The sequence below is a fragment of the Herpailurus yagouaroundi genome, unplaced genomic scaffold, assembly GCF_014898765.1.
Source record: "Herpailurus yagouaroundi ecotype Mexico unplaced genomic scaffold, PumYag 28, whole genome shotgun sequence".
Classification (NCBI taxonomy): domain Eukaryota; kingdom Metazoa; phylum Chordata; class Mammalia; order Carnivora; family Felidae; genus Herpailurus; species Herpailurus yagouaroundi.
In genome coordinates, this window is record NW_024412376.1 from 125,792,032 (window position 1) to 125,816,738 (window position 24,707).

Consider the following 24,707-nt stretch of genomic DNA (forward strand, 5'->3'; position numbering starts at 1 on the left):
TTTAAAAAAAGGCGGGGGGGCAGTGGTGCCTGGGTGGCTCAGTAGGTTGAGCATCCGACTTTGGCTCAGGTCATGATCTCAAGGTTCGTGAGTCTGAGCCCCACATCGGGCTCCATGCTGACAACTTACATCCTGGAGCCTGCTGCAAGTTTCGTGTCTCCTCTCTCTCTCCCTCAAAAATAAATAAACATTAAAAAAAAAATTAAAAAAAAAAAAAGGAGTCCGATATTTGAATAGGAGGCCCAGAAGACATTAGAAAGCACAGAGAAAGTAAAAAACATAATAGAAGAAAATATCCCAGAAATGAAAGATACGTGCTTCCAAATTAAAAGGGTACAAATGAATGCTTGGTATAATAGACAATAACAGACACATAGTTGTGAAATTTCAAAACACAGCTTATACATACACAGAGGAAAAAAAATTATCTATGCATGTGTGTGCACATATAGACATAAAAATATTTTAAGAGAAGATTGTGGTCAATTTTTTTTTCACACATACTATGTAACCCATTCCCACTAGTCACTCTTCCCTTGCCCCTCACTCCGAACTATAAAATTACACAAATGCTTTTTATAACCAATTAAGTGACTATTTTTCTATTAAACTTCATCTCCTTTCATTTCACTGAAAACAAAAACAAAAATTAAGCCAAAAAAGGGGTCCCTAGGTGGCTCAGTCAGTTAAGTGTCTGACTCTTGATTTCGGCTCAGGTAATGATCTCACAATTCATGGTTCATGGGATTGAGCCCCACTCAGGTTCTGCGCTGTTGGCATGGAGCCGGGCTGGGATTCTCTCTCCCTCTCTCTCTGCCCCTCCTCCACTTTCATGTGGTGCCGTCTCTCTCTCTCTCTCAAATATGAACTTAAACTAACAAGTTCATTTGTACTATTTTATCTACTTGTTAATGTTTGAGAATTTACTTAACAAGAAAGTAAAAAAAAAAAAACCAACAAAAATTTAAAGGGGCTGGTAGGTTGCTTATTTCTCAGTTGATCAAGGATGAAACAAGTATCTTTGCAGTAGACATGAGAAGAATTTAAATTATGATTCTTAAATCTGTCCCCTTTGTTCATTCACTACTTTAAGATCTGGTCCTTATTCATTTCATTTCTACAGTATTGCAAATGCTCTGTATGTGGTCTCTGACTTCCTTTTCTCCTCCTTACATTCTAGAGAACACTTGTAAGTTCTTTTTCTAAAAACCAAATTTGCTCACACTATTCTACTCAAGAACTTTCAAATGGCTTCCTATTGTCTACACAAATGTCTGTAGACTAGTTTCAGATTAAGGTCTTTCCCATCATGCCGCCCCATTTCTGCCATTTCTAGGCTTCTCTCCTGTAATACCTCTCATCTACCCCAACTCTCCATTCATGCTATCTGGTTTTGCTCATACTGCTCTCTCTGCCTACAATGTTCTACACCCCATCTTCTAATGAAAACTCACTCATCTTCCGGTTACCATGTTTGAATCCTTCTAGACTCTGTATCATAGGACAATCCACTCTATCCTCTCAACTCCCTACTGCACTTTGATAATACCACTAACATAACATTTCTCACAATGTATCATGGTTAGTTCATACATACACATCGCTTAGACCATGAGCTCCTTAAATACAGAGTCTGTTTTCCCATGATATCTAGCACAGTGCTATGCACATTAGAGGTGCTCAGACGTAACGGGAAAATTGGGGAAGTCCTTTTCCTTCTCAATCACCAATCCTAATAACTGTAGTTCAAACAGTGGATTAATGGGTAAGAGCTTAGACTTCCTTTTTTCAACCTTACACTGCTGCCAGAATTGTTACTTATTAGGTCACTTCCAACATTATATTACTTGTATGTCACTTTCATGCTCACAAACAGGGAATAATTCCTCCAACTCATCCTCCTTGTTTCTAGGCCTTCTAGAATTGAACCACACCTCACAAAGCAATCTCTCTTCTATTCCATTCCGAAAAGAACTCATCCAATCAGGCTAACTTCTTAAATACTACTCTCAACCACTTCTACTCAACTGAGTTTCTTTCTTTGCCCAAGCCATTTCCTCATCCGCAATACTTTTTTGTGTGTGTTCTCCACACTCACAAGGCTCTGATCAAAATGGCGTATGCTTTGGGGCACCTGGGTGGCTCAGTCGGTTAAGTGACCAACTTCAGCTCAGGTGATGATTTCATGGTTCGTGAGTTCCAGCTCCACATCGGGCTCTGTGCTGCCAGAGCAGAGCCTGCTTCAGATCCTGTCTCCCTCTTTCCTTGCTCCTCCCCAACTCGCTCACACGTGCACCCACTCTCCCTCTCAAAAATAAACATTAAAAAAAAAAAGCAGGTAACTTTAAAAAATAAAATAAAATGGAATGGCAAATGCTTCTCTAACACTGCATCTTTACCCTTTTAAGAAAACACAGAAACAGAATGGAACTATATATAAACACTCAATGTTAATAATACCTAAGAAATTTGCCTCTGCATATTTGGGATACCAATTACATCCTTATAATATTTTTTGTATTCTCCAGAGTTGCAGGATAGATAATGAAAGACAACTCATACTTTTTCAAGAATAACAGTCCTACAAAAACCTGAACAATGATATTTCTTTATTTAAGGTGACAGCAATTCATCTGAAATTTAATGTCAAGTAAATTGTGGCCTGAAAATGCCAAACACTCACATATAACCAGTAGTTGCAGATCCTGAGCAACATCAATAAAATATATCCTACAGACCACAATATGCATAAAAAATGTGAACCATACACATTATTAAAATATACACCCTGTTCCCAAATCAGTATTTCTAACAGATGAATAATATTTAATGCCTATTATCAAGGCAAATAAAACCATGAAACTATACTCATCAAATTCAAACGCTTATTCCTTTGGAAGCAAATGAATGAGAATGGAACAATGACCTCCCTCCCTCCCATATAACCCAAAGAAACTTCAAAACAATGTTGATAGACCGTATGTATATAAAAAACTCATTCATGGTGACACTTCCAAGAAGAGACCAGCCTCTAGTGCTCACTTCAGCAGCACATGTACTTAAAAAACAAAACAAAACAAAACAAAACAAAAAACAGAGAGACCTTGGGGTGCATGGGTGGCTCAGTAGGTTAAGCATTCAACTCAATTTCGGCTCAGGTCATGATCTCACAGTGGTGAGACTGAGCCCAGAGTCAGGCTCTGCGCTGGGCATGAAGCCTACGTAAGATTCATTCTCTCTCCCTCCTTCTCTCTCAAAAAAAAGAGAGACCAGCCCCTAGGAATTTCTTTTTATTCCTTAGTTTTAGAAGTCTACTGCAAAAAGACAAAGTATACAGAACTTGGCAGTTTTACAAAGGCACCTTGTTTTCATTTGTTAGAAAAAAATAAAAAGCACCACTGCAAACAAACTATTTCATCATCAAGACAACTAGCTTTTCTATCTATTCATTGGAATCAAGTACAATATATTCAATCCCTGAAGAAGAGAGCACCAAAAAGAACCGGATGGCCATTTAAAATAGAATAGACATCATCACACACTTTCAAAAGATTTACAGCAGAACAAGAACCAAATACTTACCCAAAGTAGGATGTAAATTAAAATTAAATTCTCTACACAGAACTGTGTCCAGCAGAGCGGCTACATCTGCGGATATAGCACATGTATTGCATAAGGCAGTATTTTGGTGCCAGGGCTGCAGTCCCAAAAGGATCACAGGAAAGTTCCTGCCCACAAAGTTCCCTGAGTACACAACCCAATCTAAAAGCCACTCCCAGTCTTCATTCCAGTGTCGTTCAATACAAGAATCAAGAACTAAGAATTAAGGTAAAGGAAAAAAGAGTACACAATCAGGTATTTTCGAGAAAAGTTTGTAGGTTGCTGTGTATTGCAGAAGTATGAAAATACGGTATTATTCTTTGGACTGGGTCTGTGATCATATGGAATGGAGAAGCCAGAATTCAGACTTGATACCCAAGTGGTAATAACAACCTGCAAGTCCCTACCTAAACCTAATCCTTTTAAGTTATTAATTTTACACATCAATGGCTTTATCCTATTCTGTTGAGTCTTTCTTAGAGACTCTCAAAAACGGCCAAGCTTCTTGAGACATCTCAAACTCTAAGACACGTTACACCAATGATTTTAGTGTCATAAAGATAATAAGCAGTATGCCATCTTCCTTATCATTTTTTAAAAGAAAATTAGGAAAATAATTCTCCCATTCTGATAAAGCATGATCTGAACTGAGAGCTTAGCCTATCGGCATGAACTTTTATGTCCTACAAGCAAACATACACTATAATTCAAAATAAAATCACAACATATAGCAAGAATAGTTTTACTTGGCATATGTTAGTATAATAGGCTATAAATTCACATGCTTGCAAAGTGGAGATAAAACAACAATCAGCAAATTTGTAAGTCACCAGGAAGCTGAAGATTTGGAAAAAAGGTAGCTATTTCCACTTTAACCTCATCCCTTGAGTAGTGGTATGGGAGCAGACTCAAGAACAAAAAAATGAGAGCAACCAAGGATAATTTACTAAAATTCACCTTAAAAAGATTGAATCTGCCATCTTGGATCTCTGCACCTGGTGTAACTTCCATAGTACAGTCTTCGGCCTAAGTTAAATAACATATTCCCCATTAAGATACCACATAATTTTTAATTGATAGGCCACATAAAGACAAACTAGCTGTAGCTAGTCTGTGACTTGAAACTAAGAACATCAGATAATCATTAATATGAAACTCTGAAAGGGAAGGAAGGGAAAAAAAAACAAACATGATAAAAAGAATGAAAATTTTAAACTATCTTATAGCATTTAACCACCTTTATGGGGAAAAAGTGATTTATCTGGGGGAGTTTATTTGGGACTGTAGAAAAGGCTGGGGTATTCTGGAATATTTACTAATTACCGTAATTTTATTTGTAGTAGAGGTAACTGGTATAACTTCAAGTCCCATTCGTATCCTCTTTTGTTTTTCACAGTAAGCTTTCCAGGTATCTTCATTAAACCCATAATTAAAATAATCAGAAAGATCAGCACCTAAAGATAAAACATAGTATTAGTGTATAAATATTTCAATTCTATTTTTATGCAGCATACAAAATATAAACTATAAAAACAAAAATTTAGTGTTCCGTCAGTTTTATCACCCCTTCTAATTTTCCCAATTACTAATATAAAGCAATAGGACTATAAAAATTTTTGATCACAAGTATCTCCTTTAAGCCAGAGAATATTATGCTAAGTGAAATAAGTTAGTCAAAGACAAATACTATATGTCACTCATATTTGGAACTTAAGAAACAAATGATCATGGTGGGGGAACGTATTTCCTTTAGAAATGGTGTCATGATAAAATAATATGCAAATAATAAGATTTAATAATATAGGTCATCTTACTCTTGTAATTAAGACAATAAAAATGACATTAAAAATACTCTTCTAAATGACCGTTGATACTAAAAATCTTTCGAAACAGATACAGTCCACAGGAATCTTACCGGGTTTACGCCATGGTTTATCTTCAAAGGAATCCAAATCTACCTCCAAGAGTGGAACTCCGTTAATGCTTCCAGGTGCATCGAGGTCCACTCCCTTGACTTTTGTTCCTATTTTATACAATTACAAAATGGTGAAGGAGCTATTATCAGCACAAAACTGAGAGACACCACAGGTAAATAGAAATCATTGACACCTTTTTACCACTGATACCACTAAACATGGCAGAGGTTCCAAACACAGCATTTAGAGTAATACTAGCATAAATAAAAAGTGAGATCAAACTTTATGGAGTAGCTGTAAAATAAACTGGATTGAGAGATTAGGGACTTGTTACTTATAAGAAATTCCTGTACCAATAGGAAGTTGCTAACTTCCATGTTTGAAATCACTTTTTTTGTACTGCCTGTGAGCTAAGAAAAGTCTACTTTTTTAAAGGGCTGTAAAACAAGTAAACCAACCATGTGACAGGAGCCCTGTGACCCACACAGCCTAAATATTTATTTATGTAGCCCTTTCTGGAAAAAGTTTGTCCACCTCTATGATGTATGGTGAAAAACTGCTCTTTTTAACTGAGGTGTAATACCTCAACTTATGACCTATTCATACATTCGACTTATTTTCCTATTGATACAGTTGCAAATACAAGTTTTACCTGTAGTTCCATAAACTCTTCCCCCTGTTTTGATGTTAAGATTTACAGGTGCTGTACCATAACTCCTAAAAACAAAATAAAAATTATCCTGAGAAACGTAAACAAAACAGCAATATATTCAACATGTACAAACAAACTATACACCCACATAGTAACTAAACAGACTAATGACTGACACATTTTAGAAAATGTTCTAAACTAATTTCAAAAGTCTGTCACTTGCTCAGTAAGAGAAAAAAATATTTTTTAAAAGTCTCAACTTGTTTTTCATCTGAAAACCTATCAGCCACTAAGTATCTCACTGTAACAAACTTCACAAGAAACGTGGCTAAGAGGAAATCCATCTCTATCACTTTGTCTGCATTTCCGCACCTACAACATAACAGCAATCATGCAAGAAGGAAATTTCTCCACTTTGTTCCCGAGTCCAGTGACCTCCTTATACTCCTTCCTACATTTGATATTGTAGATAACTCCTTTTCCAAATATCCACAGAATACTTTTACCCATAAAATGAATTCATTTATATTACATTTAAAAATAAATCTAGGGTGAAAGCAGAACAGTGTTTGGTGGTAGTCAGTGTTTAAGGACTGGGAAAACAAAGGCAAATTTCTAGAATGCTAATAATGTTCCATATCTTGACCTGGGTTGTGGGTTCATGAATGTATACATTTGAAAAAATTATTGAGCTATACTTTTTAAATGTAATATACACATGATAAAGGAAAAAAATACAAAATCTGCATTCAGACCCCAGGCTCAAATATAAGTTTTGTCAATTATTAGTTGTGTAACCTTGGCTAAGTAACTTAAGACCTCATGGACTTTGTATAAATTTTCTGTAATATGGGTTTACAGACAGTTCCCTAACTTTTCCATATAATGCATTCTTGCATGAGGAGGAAAATCAAATATAATAACAGAAAGAGACTTACATAATTAGTAAGACGTAAAATAATAGACAATATTCTCAATGACATATTTCTCACATAATATTCATGTTATTTAATTTGCTTCTTTACCCTCCCAAGTTCAGGCAACTGGACTTGTAAAGAAAGATTCATTGTTTCTGATCTGCCTAATAATTTCCATTTTTTTTTCCTCCAATGTACTAAATTTATGAGACTTAGGTAATTTACATTAGCACTATGATTTTTGTTTTCTGCTTAAAAATAAAATGATAAGGAAGCGTAATAAAATATTCAAGTAACTGTATGAAGCTCCACTGCTATAAATGCAAAAAGTATGAAATAGCCCGAATTAAACTGTTACGGTCAGGTAGTGCTACCATTACAATCTTGAAACGCTTCAATCATCTCATTGATATTAATTCCCATAGTAAACGATTAATCACCAACAATACATCAAATACGGCTCTAGGCTAAAGAAAGAGAATGAGGAACTGAACAAATATGCCTCCTGCCCCATGCTGCTTACATTTCAACAATCTAAATTCAGCACAGCAAAAGCACCTTTTGGTTATCTATATATGATGTACAAAAGTTCCAGCTGTTTACAAGTTAAATGCACAAAAATCAAGTACTATCTCTCAATGGTCTTCTTACAGAATTGCTAAAGCATAAAACAAAATAGTATTTATAAAAGGCTTAACCTTAAGTTCAATAAATGAATTTCTTTGCTCCCTACCTAGCTACTTTCCCTTCCACATTTGCCTTTAAAACATCACTTTTGTTTTTAAAACTACTAAGGCTTTGTATTCATTGTGTTCAAAGAAGCTTAGCTGTTTGGAAAATTACACTTAAGCTAATATGATACCTTCCATGAGCCTCCCATGAGGTGTCAGGCTTCTCTAGGTGCTAGATCCTACATACTTGGATATCGAAAGGAACTTCAAAATTAATGCATAAAAAAAATGTGTTTTAACCTACTCCTCCTACATTACCCACACATGCTAATATACGGTAAGGTACTCAATTAAGGGCTCTAAAACCTCTAAGTCATTGAGTCCTTTATCTCACTCTGCATCCACAACCATGTTATTTCCATTTATTATGCACTCAAGTATCTTTTTCCATCTATCCCTATACTACTGCCACTGGCTTAGGCTGCATTATCATCTCATGTGGACAACTCAAATATATCAACCAATTTCTATTTAATCCATCTCAACTACTGCTGCTAGTTATCTTTTCACATAACCTAACCTGCCTATAATAAACCTTTAAAGGTTCTAATTCCTGCCTATAAACCTGCCTATAAACTTTTAAAGGTTCTAATTCCCTAACGTGGTTTTAACCATTTTTTCCCATCTATTGTATCCTCCAGCCATGTTCCTCTAAGCCAGGCTTCCACCACATCGCAGTAGTGTCCCTGCTAAATCATCAGTCCTCTTCTGTCTCAAGAATCATTCAAACAAATTCAAATATTACCGCCTCTAGGATTTTTTCTTCAATACATAGGCTTTTTAGCAACTCTCCTCTCAAAGCTTTCCAATCACCTTGTACATTCTATTCTAGCACTTAAACTGCACTGAAAGTATTTGCTCACATGTCTGTCTTCCTCACTATTTCTAATAAGGACTATATTATTACTTTTCATATTCTCATCAATTAATGCAGTGCCAAACTTTTTAAAAACTGTTTATTAAATGGATGGATGAATCTCAAAGGTAAGAAACTACTTCCCTCTATGACTTAAATTATTCCTACTCTAGGGGCGCCTGGGTGGCTCAGTCGGTTGGGCGTCCGACTTCAGCTCAGGTCATGATCTCGTGGTCTGTGAGTTCGAGCCCTGCGTTGGGCTCTGTGCTAACCGCTCAGAGCCTGGAGCCTGTTTCAGATTCTGTGTCTCTCTCTCTCTCTCTCTCTCTCTCTCTCTCTGACCTTCCCCCATTCATGCTCTGTCTCTGTCTCAAAAATGAACTCAAAAATGAATAAATGTTAAAAAAAAAATTATTCCTACTCTAAAATTTGCTTTCTGGGGAGCCTGGGTGGCTCAGTCGGTTAAGCATCTGACTTCGGCTCAGGTCATGATCTCGCGGTTTGGGAGTCTGAGCCCCTCGTCAGGCTCTGTGCCTGACAGCTCAGAGCCTGGAGCCTGCTTCGCATTCTGTGTCTCCCTCTCTCTCTGCCCCTCCCCTGCTTGCACTTTGTCTCTCTCTCTCAGAAATAAGTAAACATTAAAAAATTTTTTTTAATTTGCTTTCCTTCATACCTTATATAGAGAAAATGAACTTCGTAACAAAAGTATGTTACCTAAAAAAATGCTATTTTGTACTTTCTAACAGCTTACAATAAATCCATTTAGTATTGTTCCCGGAATACAATTTGCTCTTTAAACTTGCTTCTGAAAATTCTGTGCACAAACTGTTCATCAAACTTCATTTTCTCACAAGATCTTTCAGTTTTCAAGGGACAGATCTTGAAATATCAAGGTTAAGTAAGTTCTATACCCTTCAGAAAGATCTATAAAAGTTACTTTGAAATGCATAAAAAACATAAAAAGTAGATCAACTGAAGAATGGGTGTAAGCATAGATAGATGGAGATATACACATTTACCCATATAAATGATAAAGCAGACCTAGCAAAATGTAAATTGTATAATCCAGATGATGGGTAAAATAACCACATTTCATGAAACTGGAAATTGCTATAAGAAATAAAGTTCAGAAAAAGTACTGTGGGAGTCTATATACATTTAACATTTGATTGCAATTCCTAACAAAAATTTGATATTAATAAAAAAAAAAACACCTCACCATTTGCTTTAATTGTTCTATAGATGCAGATACAAATAATTTTATGTAACAGTATTTACTAAACACAAGGATTACAGCATTCCTTTTGCATAATGCAGATGGCAAAGGCCTATCAGCATTATACAGAAGCCCAACACTAATTCTTTAAGTGGAGATGGAACACCAATCTACCCCTCATATGAAGAAGTCTCTTCTCAACCCTGCTCCCTAGAGTTTTAAGATTACACAGGCAGTGCTTATTATAATGTGAAACCGACCACAGCAATAACTGAGTTACCTTTAAGCTCCTAAAATAACTGAACAAAATGGCTCTGCTATAGAAATAAAATACTCAAAAGTATTTATGTATATATTGCTTGATTCCAGATAAGGCTGCTTACTGAACTACAGTGCAATTAATGAAAGTTTTATGTTCCTAATGCATTCCTAAAGTACCACATTATACATCCAATCTGAAAAAAACACAGAAAAAATATGGACTCTTATTCTACGACCATAACAAAATCACATTCTGTACTTTAATATATTCCCTTCCAACTTTTCTGGAAGATTCCTTATGTGCTCAACGAGCTAATGACAGTCGATTCACTTGATCTAGTTTTATAGACTATAAAACTTGATACAACATATTGGCTTAAAAAGCCTACAGGACAATGAACAACTTCAAAAATACATTATGAGGAGCAAAAAGAAACACTTTTGATACCATTTTTACTGGACAATAAATTAAAAACCTAAACACGGTTGTGGATAATATAATGGAAGAACAATGTAGGTGAAAACTGTGATTTAAGGTTTTTTAACTCTAACTAAAGAACGTGTAGTAGTCAATTCATTTATAAAAACACTTTAATTTTAGAAAGCAGCTGCTTCCATGTAATTTGCCTAATAAATTAACTTTATCTTTAAGAAAGATTTTCATGGTGAAATCTCTTTTTATCATGATAAAACTGACACAACACTGTATTAATTTTAGGTGTACAATATAATAACTTGATACTATATATTGAAAAATGATTAGTTAACATCCATCACCAGACAGTAATATATTTTTTTCCTTGTGACAAGAACTTTTAAGATCTGCTCTTTTAGAAACTCATGGTGAAATTTTAACAAGAGTTCTTTCATTGCATGGTAAGACGGAAAAATGTAAAAAATATGGAATCAACAATTACTGGTTCGAGATAAGCACACTACCTTGCATTGAGGCACGTAATCATTAGTTAAAAATAACTTACCCATACTGTGGTGCTCCCGTTTTAATGTCTCCTATAGTGACATGAACATCATCCTCATCGTCATCACTGTCACTATCACTATCATCTTCAGTCTCGGTCACTTTCTATACCAACATAAACAATTACAGAATACATTCAATAATCCATCTCAACACCTAATATGAATAAGTGAAAAAGTAATCATTTCGTGATTTTTGAAGTAGTTTTAGAGAAAAAAAGTTATAATCTCATAGCACTGCTACCTCATTTATAGCTTTTGTTTTACATGATAAAATGGGATAAGAATGTGAAATAAAATCTGTTTTTCAGCATCTTTTTGTAAATAACACCTCATATATTTTTTCCTGTTATTTATAAATGCTTCTCTGCAAAACAAATCTAAGGCATTGTACTAAATATCTAGAACATAAATTATAAAAAAAATCGAGTGAGAAATTTTTGGCAAGAATATGAAGAGTATACTGTTAAGAGTCACAGCGTCATGGTTAAAAAGCACCAAATCGTTATGGAGCAGCTCACTTAATTCTTGTCATTCATTTGTAGCTAGACGAGGCCCAGGGTGCAAGTGACTGAGGAAATACTTGTTTTAGGAGTAAAAAGTAGGACCATTTATGAAGGTTGTATTTTGGCTCCAAAAGGCTATTTTGTGGTCAGTCACATAACAGTAAATAAAAAAGTAGATCACCTCAGGCAAAATATTTTTTTTGTATTCAATTCAAGCCTGCAGAGTAAGGATTTCTTTCTTTCTTTATATAGAAACATAATGTTAAAATATTTGTAAGACCAAGAATACATGTTCAATCCAAAACACATCACTTTTAACAGGCATGAATGAGGTCAGAGACTATCACTTATATAAAGAATTGTCTTGCTAAAAATTATGGCACTCAAACTTGTGCTGTGGGACTTAAAGTCTTCCTTCAAAATGAGTCTCATTATGGGGCGCCTGGGTGGCGCAGTCGGTTAAGCGTCCGACTTCAGCCAGGTCACGATCTCGCGGTCCGTGAGTTCGAGCCCCGCGTCGGGCTCTGGGCTGATGGCTCAGAGCCTGGAGCCTGCTTCCGATTCTGTGTCTCCCTCTCTCTCTGCCCCTCCCCCGTTCATGCTCTGTCTCTGTCTGTCCCAAAAATAAAATAAACGTTGAAAAAAAAAATTAAAAAAAAAAAAAAATGAGTCTCATTATAATCTTTAGTTGAGTTACAATCATTCAGTTCCTTGAAAGGATTAAACTTCACGTCTTTGCACATGCTCCATTTCATCTGAAGTCTCTTCCCACTATTCTCATCGCTATGTTTTTGATGGCAACAGATGAGGCTGGATATAAACGGGGCCAGATCACGCCGGACACTGAAAGTCATCTTAAATTTTTGGCTTTCTTCCTTAGTGAACAGGAAACTACTGATAAAGACTTCACATAGGGAAGTAACTGGACTTCAAAGCCTTGTGTTACCGGTTTAGGTACGCCGTTTTCAGCAGTTTCATCTTCAATTCCAGATGGAGGATTAGCACTATGAATAATAAAGATAAGCACATAAGTCTGGTATTACTTTTCAGAGGTACAGACAGGATATACTAGTATTCTTAAGCTATGTCTGATAATTTCCTAAAATTACGGTCTCCACTGGATAAAAAAAAGGATGGCAAAAACTGCCTGTGTTATTCCACCATTCCTGCTGCCTTGCATAAAATCCAGACTCAACACTGAAAGTAGAATGGAACTGCCTCTACAATTTTTTAATGATATGAAATTTGCAACTTGACAGTGGGGTATAGTTCAAGTTTTTTAATATTTAAAAAATCTTCATCACACTTAATTTTACTTATTCTAACTCTTTACTGAACATCCACCATGTGCCAGGGACTACTAAAATTGCCTAAGGCTACGGAATACACAGTTTCCTCCGTTCCTGCCGCCCGAGGAACTGAAGAACTTTAATATGACCACATTAACTCTACCAGTATTCAGTTAACACACATGCTCCGTTCTGGTTTTGTTTCACCTATCTTATTGGACACACGTTCTTCGTTGCATGAAAAATACATTTTAGGATTAAAGAAAAGCTTATCTTCCTAGAAGACTGTCTTCCAATTTGGTGCCAATAAAGAGCTCCAGACCTAATCCTGATGCATTAAAAAAACCACTTTTTTTTTTTTTTAATGTTTATTTATTTTTGAGACAGAGAATGAGAAGGGGAGGGCAGAGAGGAGACACATAATTCTTAGCAGGCTCCAGGCTCTCAGGTGTCAGCACAGAGCCCTACGCAGGGCTCGAACCCACAAACTGTGAGATCATGACCTGAGCCAAAGTCGGTCACTTAACCAACTGAGCCACCCAGGCACGCCCAAAACTAATAACTTTTTAAAGTCCAGTTAATACCTGTATTTGCCTTATTAAAGCAAAACTGATATAAAAAAATAAACCCCTTGGGGCGCCTGGGTGGCGCAGTCGGTTGAGCGTCCGACTTCAGCCAGGTCACGATCTCGCGGTCCGTGAGTTCGAGCCCCGCGTCGGGCTCTGGGCAGACGGCTCAGAGCCTGGAGCCTGTTTCCGATTCTGTGTCTCCCTCTCTCTCTGCCCCTCCCTCGTTCATGCTCTGTCTCTCTCTGTCCCAAAAATAAATAAACGTTGAAAAAAAAATTTAAAAAAATAAATAAATAAAAAATAAACCCCTCTTTTCTCATGAGACTCAAGCATCTGGTCATTAACCATCAAATAAAACTTATAGTATTATAGTGTAATTGGCTTCCTTTTTTTTAATGATTCATTTATTTTGAGAGAGAGAGAACACATGTGCTCACAAGAAGGGAGAGGGGCAGAGAGAGGAGAGAGAGAATCCCAAGCTGGATCTCATAAACCTTGAGATCATGACCTAGGCCAAAATCAAGAGTTGGATGCTTAGCAATCTGAGCCACCCAGGCGCCCCTGTAATTGGTTTCTTATATTTCAATAATTAGGATTTTGATAGTGGGAATTAACCATTAAACTCATTTTACAAATAAAGGCACTGAAGTACAAAGCAACTAACTCACATTTAGTAGGATTTCTGAGAACGATATCCAGATGTTGATATAGCTCAAACCTCTTTTCATTACATTTGTTTATCTCTTCTAAACTTCATTTTGTCAAGCTGTTTTATAGAAGTCAATGCAATCTCTATAGTGGTATTTTACAGTAGTACAATCCTCATATAAAGCAAAATAAAGATAATAATTGAAAATTTGAATGTGAAGTTTTCATTGTTTTACTGCTTGACCCAAGAAAATATGCAACTATAATTCTTCAGTACATTTACCTCCTGCTTAAGTAAGTTTCTAGGTAGCCAGAAACAAGTTTAGCATGCTTTTTATGCCATGGAACAGTGTAGTTAGCCAAACCTTGGATTAAGCAACATGACAAAATTGGACACAGCGTAATACAATGGTTAAGAAGTTGTAACAATGAACTGGGCACAAAGAAGCTGGGGAGACTCTAATAGCAAGGACTCTGATCAGTCCAAGCTGAATACCAGAACACGGGTTTGGTGAACATGCCTTACCCAATACTTCTAAAAGTTTTAATTCCTATCAACATTAAAATGCTACAAATATAAAATTACAAGCTTTTTCTAGAAAAATTAAGCTTTAAGAGTAGAACTTTTCCACAGAATGAAATAAACTTAATAGCTCTCCAAATAAATTTTTAATAAAGAATATAAAGACACTTTGACAGTAATGCTCAAGGAAGGTAGAGGCTTCCCTCCAATACATTTAACCACGCTAAGGGGCGTCTGGGTGGCTCAGTCAGTTGAGCCTCCGACTTCAGCTCAGGTCATGATCTCACAGCTCGTGAGTTCGAGCCCCACATTGGGCTCTGTGCTGACGGCTCGGATCCTGGAGCCTGCTTCGGATTCTGTGTCTCCCTCTCTCTCTGCCCCTAACCCACTCACAGTCTGTCTCTGTCTCTCTCAAAAGTAAACAAACATTTAAGAAAAAACAAATCACACTGAGTATAAAAAAAATTAAAGGACATTCATTCAATCAAAAAATAGGCTTCAAGGATTGTAACCAAGAACCAATACTAACAAAATTAATGGAATAAAGATTAGCTCATAAAAAAAGGTATTTAATTGTGAATCTGTAGCATTATCCATTGATTCTTCACCAATTAAAAAGCAGTATGAAGAAATTTTCAATTACTTTCATAACTATAAGCTACACAAATCAACTTTGTGAGTAACTGAGATTAGGGTTAGGAACTAGGTTGGACCAAATTTCAAAACTGAATGATAAAATTTCACATGATATAGCAATGAGTGAAAAAAAAGTCTTCCAATAAAGGGGATATTTTTAAGTGAGGAAATATAATTTCAGCATCCCTTAAGGTAGTTCTATTTCTATGTCTTACTTCTTCCCTTCATTCACTTTTTAACAAGTGCATACGTACCTCCTTTTATCATGCTTGGCTCCATTACACCTCACTTTACTGCACTTCCCAGATAAATTTTTTACAAACTGAGGTTTGTGGCAACACTGTGTCACCTAGCAGTGCAATTTTTCCAATAGCATTTGCTTACCTTGTGTCTCTGTCACATTTTGGTGAGTCTGGTAATATTTTACACTTTTTCACTATTGTATTTATTATGGTGGTCTGTGATCAGTGCTCCTTGATGTTACTATTGTAATTGTTTTGGGGAGCTATGAATCACAACCATTTAAGATGGTGAACTTAATAAATATTTTGTGTGTTCTAACCACTCTACTGACCAACCATCACCTCTTCTTTCTCTCCTGCTCCTTAGGCTGCCTATTCCTTGAACCACAACAATATCCACACTAGGTCAATTTACAATCCTCTAATGGCCTCTAAGTGTCCAAGTGAAAGAGTCCACAGGTCTCTCACTTTAATTCAAAAGCTAGAAATGATTAAGCTTAGGAGGAAGGCACGTCAAAGACCAAAACCTAGGCCTCTGCCACTGGTTGGCAAAGGTGTGAACACAAAAGAAAAATTCTTGAAGAAGATTAAAAGAGCTAAACTCTAGTGAAGCCACGAATGATAAGAAAGTAAAAATACCTTACTGCTGATATAAAGTTTGAGTGGTCTGGGCAGAAGACCAAACCAGTCACAACATTCCCTTAAGCCAAAGGCTAATCCAGGGCAAAGCCCTTATAACTTTCTTCAATTCTGTAAAGGTTGACAGAGGTGAGGAAGCTGCAAGAAAAAAGTTCAAAGCTAACAGAGGTTGGTTCGTGAGGTTTAAGGAAAGAAGCCATCTCTGTAACGTAAAGTGCAAGGCAAGGCAGCAAGTGCTGATACAGAAGCTGCAGCAAGTTACCCAGAAGGTCTCACTCAGATAATTCATAAAGGTGGCTACACTAAACAGATTTGCAATGTAGATAAAACAGCCTCCTATTAGAAGAAGATGCCATCTGGGACTTCCACAGCTCAAGAGAAGTCAAGGCATGGCTTCAAAGTTTCAAAGGACAGGCTGACTCTTTTCTTGTTAGGGGCTAATGCAGCTGGTGACTTATGCTCATTTACCATTCTGAAATCCTAGGGCCCTTACGAATTATGCTAAATCCACTCTGCCTGTGCTCTGCCCTAAAAGTGGAACAACAAAGTCTGGATGACAGCACATCTGTTGACAACATGATTTACTGAATATTTTAAGCCACTGTTGAGACTACTGCTCAGAAAAAAAAGATTCCCTTCAAAATATTACTGCCCATCGACAATGTGCCTGGTCACTCAAGAGCTCTCTGTTGGAGACACACAAGGAGATTAATGTTTCCATGCCCCATAACAAATATCCATTCTGCAGCCCATGGATCAAGGAAGTCATTTGACTTTCAAGTCTTATTACTGAAGAAACATATTTCATAAGCATATAGTTGTCAGAGACCATGATTCCAGTTGTCTGGAAGATCTGGGCAAAATAATCTGAATACATTCTGGCAAGGATTCATGATTCGAGATGCCATTAAAAACATCCATCCATTATGAATGGATAAAGAAGACGTAGTGTGTATATATACATATATACATATATACGTATATATACGTATATGTACACAACACACAAACACACACACACACACAATGGAGTATTACTCGGCAATCAAACAGAATGAAATCTTGCCATTTGCAACTACGTGGATGGAACTAGAGGGTATTATGCTAAGAGAAATTAGTCAGAGAAAGACAAATATCATATGACTTAATTCATATGAGGACTTTAAGACACAAAACAGATGGGGGCACCTGGGTGGCTCAGTCAGTTAAGATACGAAACAGATGAACATAAGGGAAGGAAAATAATATAAAAACAGGAATGGGGACAAACCATAAGACACTCTTAAATATGCAGAACAGAGTTACTGGAGGGGTTGTGGCAGGGGAGATGGGCTAAATGGGTAAGAGATACTAAGGAATGTACCCCTGAAATCATTGTTGTACTATATGCTAACTAACTTGGATGTAAATTTAAAAAAATAAAAATAAATAAGAAAAAAAAAGAAAAAGCAAAAAATAAAAAAACATTCATCCATTGAATGGATAAGGAAGACATGGTGTATAATATATACAATGGAGTATTACTCGACAATCAAAAAGAATGAAATCTTGCCATTTGCAACTACGTGGAAGGAACTAGAGAATATTATGCTAAGTGAAATTAGTCAGAGAAAAACAAGTATATGACTTTACTCATGTGAGAAATTTAAGACACAAAACAGATGAACATAAGGGAAGCAAAAATAATATAAAAACATAAGAAACAAATATATAGAGAACAAAAAGAGGACTACTAGAGGGGTTGTGGGAGGGGGGATGGGCTAAATGGGTAAGGGGCATTAAGGAATATACTCCTGAAATCACTGTTGCACTATATGCTAACTTGGATGTAAATTAAAAAAATTAAAAAAAAAAAAAATCCATCCATGATTCATGGGGAGAGGTCCAAATATCAAATATGAAGAGGAGTTTGGAAGTTGATTCCGAGCCTTGTGGATGACTGGGAGGGGTTCAGGACTTCAGTGGAGGAAGTCACTGCAGACGTGGTGGAAATAACAAGAGAACTAGAATGAGAAGTGGGGCCTGACGATGTGACAGAATTGCTGCAATCTCAGGACAAAACATGAACAGACGAGGGGCTGCTTCTCATGGATGAGCAAAGAAAGTGGTTTCTTGAGACGGAATCTACTCTTGGTGAAGACGGTGTGAAGATTGTGGAAATGACAGCAAAGAAGTTAGAATATAGAATATTACATAAACTTAGCTGATAAAGCAGCAGCGTCTGAGAGGATTGACTTCAATTTGGAAAGAAGTTCTACTATCAAAATGCTAACAAACAGCATCATGTGCTACCGAGAAGTCGTTCGTGAAAGGAAAAGTCCGTGCATGTGGCAGAGGTCATTGTCTTATACTGCCACAGCCACCTCAACCTTCAGCCGCCACCACCCTGATCAGTCAGCAGAGTTCAATTTCAAAGACCCTCCAACCAGCAAAAACTTATGACTTGTCAAAAGCTCAGATGATGGTTAGGATTTTTTTTTAGCATAAAAATAGTTTTTAATTAAGGTACATATATTGTCTTTTAGGCATAGTACCATCGCACTTAAGAGACTACAGTATAGTGGCGCCCTGGGTGGCTCAGTCAGTTGAGTGTCCAACTTCCACTAAGGTAATGATCTCGAAGTTTGTGAGTTTGAGCCCTGCATCAGGCTTGCTGCTGCCAGAGCAGAGCCCACTTTGGATCTTCTGTCCCTATCTCTGCCTTCCTCTTTCTCTCTCAAAAAAAGTTGAAACTATTAAAAAAAAAGAGAGAGAGACAACATTATAAACATAACTTTTATAGGCACCAGAAAATCAAAAAATTCATCTGACTCACTTTATTGGAGTGGTGTGGAACTGAACCCACAGTATCTCCAAGGTATAACCCTGCCAGCTTGAAACAGAATTCATATGCCACACAAACCATCCGTTTAAAGCAATCAACAGAATGACTTTTCATGTTTACAAAATAGTGCAACCATTACAACTACCTAATTCCAGGACATTCTCATCACCCCAAAAAGAAACACTGCGTATATTAATAGTCACTCCCCATTTTCCCCGACCTCGGTCCTGCCAACCACTCTATGCATTTACCTATTCTCTACTTTTAATATAAACAGAATCATACAATATGTAGTCCTTGGGGACTGGCTTCTTTAAATTAGCATAATGTTCTCTAGATTCATCCATGTTGTTACAGGTATCAGCACTTCATTTTTCACTGCTATATAGTATTCCACTGTATGAATATACCATATTTTGTCCATCCATTCATCATTTGATGGGCACTTATATCCATTTTTTGGCTATTATAAATAACGCTGCTATGAACATTCATGTACAAGTTTTCGTGTGGATATGTATCATTTTTCTAAAGCATCTATGTAGAACTGGAATTCTTGGATCACATAGTAACTGTGCTTAGCCTTTTGAGGAACTGCCTGTTCTCCAAAGTAGCCGAACCTTTTTACAGTTCCACGATCAGTGTATGAGAGTTCCAATTTCTGCATGTCCTCACCAACACCTGTTACTTTCTTTTTGAGTACAGCCATCCTAGCGGGTGTAAAATGGTATTTTCTCTACTTTTTAAAACCAAATAATCTTTCAAAGCTCTTTTTTTTTAACCACGCCTTCATTATGGGACATCAAGGCATTGATACTACATTTGATCAGTAATGTAAGCATGTCGACGGACTCCCATGTGTGAGTTGTTTTGAAATTTGGAGAAGTTTCAAGCTGCTTTTATGTGTTCTATAAACGACAGTCATGTATTTCTAGTAGTCTAACAAAGGGAATCAATCTTATAACAAATTCATTAAATATCTGACTTTAAATATTTTAAAACATGGAAATGATAACCAAAGTGCACTACACCATCAAAGGTATTGTGAAACTAGTAATTTAAAGGATTCTTTTTTTTATCAAAAACATTTTTTAAAGTTTTTTCTTATTAGTCTAATGGTTATAATCGTATATTCCACTTCTGAACTCACTTAAGAGTACAAAGTACTTAATAGTGAAGAGTATTCAAACCCTTACCTCAAACACTTTGTCCCCTACGCTACTAGCAAAGAAACACAGAACTGATTAGGTCCTGAAATAGAAAATTCTAACGGAATCAACGCCTGTGAACTTTAAGTCAGTATGCTGTAATTAAGCCAAAGACTATGAAATAAATTTGACAATGTGTTGACAGAACCACTGTTACCACACAATCTGCAGAAGTATCGACAACAAGTTCCACTAACCTGGCATTTTCTTCTTCTGGCCTTTCAACTTCATTTTCATCTACCAAAAAAAATACATAAATAAATAAATAAAATTAACAAACAAACCACTCTTAAAGAAACCAGTATTATGAAAATCTGAAGTGATCATCACAAGCACTAACCTAGGTCCTTTGCCAAATCACTGTGCACATGCACGTCCCATGGGCCTATAAGCACATCCAAAGTTAGATCACCTTATAATGACTTAACAAGATATGTCTTTTATGAAAAAAAAAAATGACTTTACTTTTATAAAAGTAAGCTTAATTTAAGAGGCATTAAAAATTTCTAGATCTTTGTTAAGGAAACCCTACACATTTACATTCCAAAGAATATTACTAATGCTGAATCTTGCCACCAAAGACAATTTTACAGGTTTGTCAAAGCCACAGCATCAAGGAGCTGCATGGTGCTCAAACGTGCACTTTTACTATACTAAAGAATACATATTTTAGGTAAGGAATAAATAATTAACTTTCATATCTAGTTATCATTAACAGACAAGAGACTGTGACTTAATGAAAAGTTAAAAGCTAGATGTCAAGTCCCTTTCAAGAGGGAAGTACAAAGTGCACTGAACTTATTTTTGGGAAAAAAGATATATACGAGATAACTGAAAACTATAAGGCTAAGGGACATGAGATACTTCTAATGATGTGGGTTAAAGAGCAGTCTCTTAAAAAAGAAAAACTTCACCTTAATACAGGAGACATTCGGGGTTTTCTTTATGGGCCATAATGTACTCCATCTCTTTCTCTCTCTCTCTCTCTTTTAATTAATTATTTTTAAAGCACGACTTTCAGACAAGGAGGTACCCTTGCAGGTGCATTCCATACAAACTGACCATCAAGAAACAAGACGTTAGTTTTACAGCATCAACTTTATTTAGCTATTATTACAGAAAGACTGTTTCTGAAAGAAAGGGGCAGGGAGGGCATCCTACAGCCAAGGGGCAAGAACAGACACACCAACAGAGCTCAGAATCGAGATAGAACAGTAGGGGAAAGAGCGCGGAAGCGCGGCGGCCGGGAATCCCCGGTGGGGAGGACCGGGAGACGGGGTCCGGCCCGGTGCCCAGCCCGGCGGCCGCGGGGTGGCTGCGTGATGGGGGCGTGGGCTGGGCGGGAGGAGGCTGGGGGCGGGGAGGCGGGAACGCGCACGCCGCACTCGGCCTAACTCTCAGGCCGGAGGAGGCTCCGTACCAGAGGCCCCAGGGGCGGCATGAGGGGCCCAGGACGCCGGCCGGTGACGGGCCGGGAGGACAGGCCTGAGAGAACCCGGGAGTGAGAGAAGGGACAGGAAGTTCCGTACCGCCATAGAGCCACTCTTCCTCCTCATCCCCTCCGGTCCCGCCGCTCAGCTCCGACACTAGGCGCTCGACCTCGCCGGCCGACATGGCCGCCCCGAGCACAACTTAAAGGCGGCGATCAACAGCCCCTTCCAACCCCTTCCCAGCCTCGCTGCCCGGGGGCGCGAGAGGGGCGCGAACCCGCCGGCGAGCAAACGAAGAAAGCGCGAGACTCAAATCCAGGAAAGGCGGCCGCGGCGTTCAGCCTGCAAACAAGACGACTCCGGCGGCGGTCCGCCCGCGCAAGCGCAGCAGCAGCCCCAGCGCGCGGCGTCTTTAGGAGGCTTCGCTTCCGCGGCGCCGGCCACCTGGACGTGGTTGCGCATGCGCGCCGTGGTTGGCCCCGCCCCTGTGGAATCCTGTTTTGCCTTTTTAGCGCGGCCTTCTCCCCTGGCGTCCTGCGTCGGGGAGGTTTCCCCTCTCCCACCTTTTCGTCTGATAAGCTGCCTATGCCGGCCAGCGTACTCTTGTTCCCTTGTCCTTTAACGCTTTCTTTCTCAACTGTTTTGTCTGTGTTTTAATCTTATTAAAGGCCTTGTTTCATTCTTCACATGTTGTATCACTCGACACAGAATTGTTACCTTATCACTCGTTTCTGATTAGAGAGGAAAACAATGCCTACTTTATTGAATATTTAATTTTAACAACAAACGAAAGCCGAGCTCGTGAATGAATAATACATTCTCTTTGTTAAAATAGAACGTTACACATAAGGTCGAAGACCCCCCTCATCCACTACCGTCCTTTGCACAAGCATCCCTCGTTTTCTGTTTGGTGTGAATCCTCGGATTTTCTATATGTTTACCTCACGTGTATCGTTTTGGTGGAAGAACCTGAGATTAACGAATCTTAAAGGGTGCGATACTGTGTATCATTCTGCGGATTGCTTGTTTTTGTTTTTTTTTTTTAATTTTTATGAAGTGTCTTGGAGATCCTTCCCATCTTAGTATACATCAAACTGTATCCATTTTTAAGTGCTTCCCAATATTCCATAGCATGGCAATCACAAAATGTATATAGCTATTTCCCTAGTGGTGTACATTTAGATTGGTTTCAACTTTTCACTTTAACCACCCTCCCTAAAAACACTACAAACGTTTACAAAAACCTTGTAAATGACTTCTTGCAGATTTTTACAAGTATTTCTCCAAGATCATAATGTTCAGTTTTTTAGTAAATAATGCCACATCATCAGGCTACTTTGAACACATCTTTTAAGGAGAAGGTCATCTATGATGGGTCGAAATTAGCGTTCTAGTTCTTAACTATAACTACTTAGTCGCATGACCTCAGGTAATTAACCTTTCTTTGCTTCAGTTTTCTCATCTACAAAATGGGAAAGCTGCATTTAATGGTCTCTAAGGTTTCTTTTGGTCCAAAAGTTTTCAAATAGGACACTCAGTTTTCAACAGGAAGTCATTCTAGTTTACAAATCAATCATGGGTTTACTTGCTGTCTGGTCAATAAATATTGTTCTCCATTTAACACTTATTGAATATCTGCTGTTTAAGAACTTGGAAAACAAAAATATGAATAAAGCATAGTCCATGCTCTTAAAATGCTATCAATTTATTAAGTCAGAAGTGTCTTAATTAGTTCCCCTACAAGAGAAAAAAGATGGATATGCTTTAATAGAAACACAAATGAAATGTTTACATCCCAACAATGCCACACCATCTCCCCTTATTTAAACAAATCATGTGGGGGCGCCTGGGTGGCTCAGTCGGCTAAGCGCCTGACTTCAGCTCAGGTCATGATCTCGCGGTACGTGAGTTCAAGCCCCGCGTCGGGCTCTGTGCTGACCGCTCAGAGCCTGGAGCTTGTTTCAGATTCTGTGTCTCCCTCTCTCTCTGCCCCTCCCCTGTTCATGCTCTGTCTCTCTCTGTCTCAAAAATAAATAAACGTTAAAAAAATTAAAAAAAAACAAACAAAAAAAAAAACAAATCATGTGGTTTTAATCTCCCCTTACCTTTGAAGACTCAAAGGCTATTCCCAGTCTCCCTTATCTGTTTAGGATAATCCCTTGCAGACTTCTAAACTCTGTTGAGGTATCAATGTTGAGGCCAACATTGTGATATCTTTCCTGAATCCCACTTTATTTCCTTCCATTTCTTTGTTCTATAAATATATTTATGGAGGGTCTACCAGGTGCCAGAGACTCTTCTAGGCTATGCAGATTCAGCAAGGAGTAAAACAAGGTCCTTCCTCTTGGTGAAGCTTTCATTCTAATGAAGGAAGACAGACAATAAACATATAAATGTACAGCTTTGTCAAGTTGTGATAACGATTATAAAGAAGACTAAGCAGGATAGGGGGACCTAGAGCACAGTGATGAAGAGGGATTAATTAGGTGCAATTTTACAATAAGAGATCAGGGAAAGCTATTCTAATAACGTGACATAAGAATAGAGAGCTGAATGGAGGAAAGAAGTAAGCCCTTGTGGACTTCTGGGTGAAGCCCTATCTGACTGAGAGAATAGGAATTGCAAAGGCCTTGAAGCAGAAGTGTGCTTGGTGCATTCAAGGAACCCAAAATGAAATGGAATGGAGGGAGTAAGAAAGAGGATAGAGATGAGATCAGAGTTATTGGAAGGTGGGTAGAGCAGAGCTAATTACACCCTTCTAGACTCTATGCTGCTTCTATGGCATGTGTCTATCACATCCTATGGTAATTACATCTACCTACCTAGAACTCTTCACTAGATGAAGTCCTTCCTCAAACAGGGCATCTTCTTACATGCCACTTATTCATGAGATGGTGCCCAGCACTTAGATCGTGGCCTCTACTGACAGTAATGGAATGACAATTTTACAGTCTGCTTAGGAATATCTTGGGGCGCCTGGGTGGCTCAGTCGGTTAAGCATCAGACTTCGGCTCAGGTCACGATCTCGCGGTCTGTGAGTTCGAGCCCCGCGTCGGGCTCTGGCCT

At 37.8% G+C, this 24,707-nt stretch overlaps 1 protein-coding gene across 24 annotated transcripts in view; it reads right to left on the reverse strand.

Annotated features, from left to right (window-relative positions):
• Window positions 1–22,029, reverse strand: part of FIP1L1 (factor interacting with PAPOLA and CPSF1) — an 82,919-nt gene extending 60,890 nt beyond the window's left edge. For 4 of the 24 annotated variants that reach the window (XM_040483568.1, XM_040483547.1, XM_040483607.1 and 1 more), the window contains exons 1-7: window positions 21,741–22,027; window positions 20,409–20,448; window positions 12,580–12,637; window positions 11,130–11,233; window positions 6,169–6,233; window positions 5,516–5,623; window positions 4,924–5,054 (exon numbers count right to left, since the gene is read on the reverse strand). In XM_040483568.1, the coding sequence (XP_040339502.1) occupies window positions 4,924–5,054; window positions 5,516–5,623; window positions 6,169–6,233; window positions 11,130–11,233; window positions 12,580–12,637; window positions 20,409–20,448; window positions 21,741–21,825 (591 nt within the window). In that variant the 5' untranslated portion in view covers window positions 21,826–22,027. Of the gene's footprint in view, window positions 1–4,557; window positions 4,627–4,923; window positions 5,055–5,515; window positions 5,624–6,168; window positions 6,234–11,129; window positions 11,234–12,579; window positions 12,638–20,408; window positions 20,449–20,551; window positions 20,597–21,740 lie in introns of all 24 variants that reach the window. The other 20 variants (XM_040483466.1, XM_040483552.1, XM_040483519.1 and 17 more) reach the window with 10 other exon arrangements.
• Window positions 22,030–24,707: the final 2,678 nt, after the last annotated feature.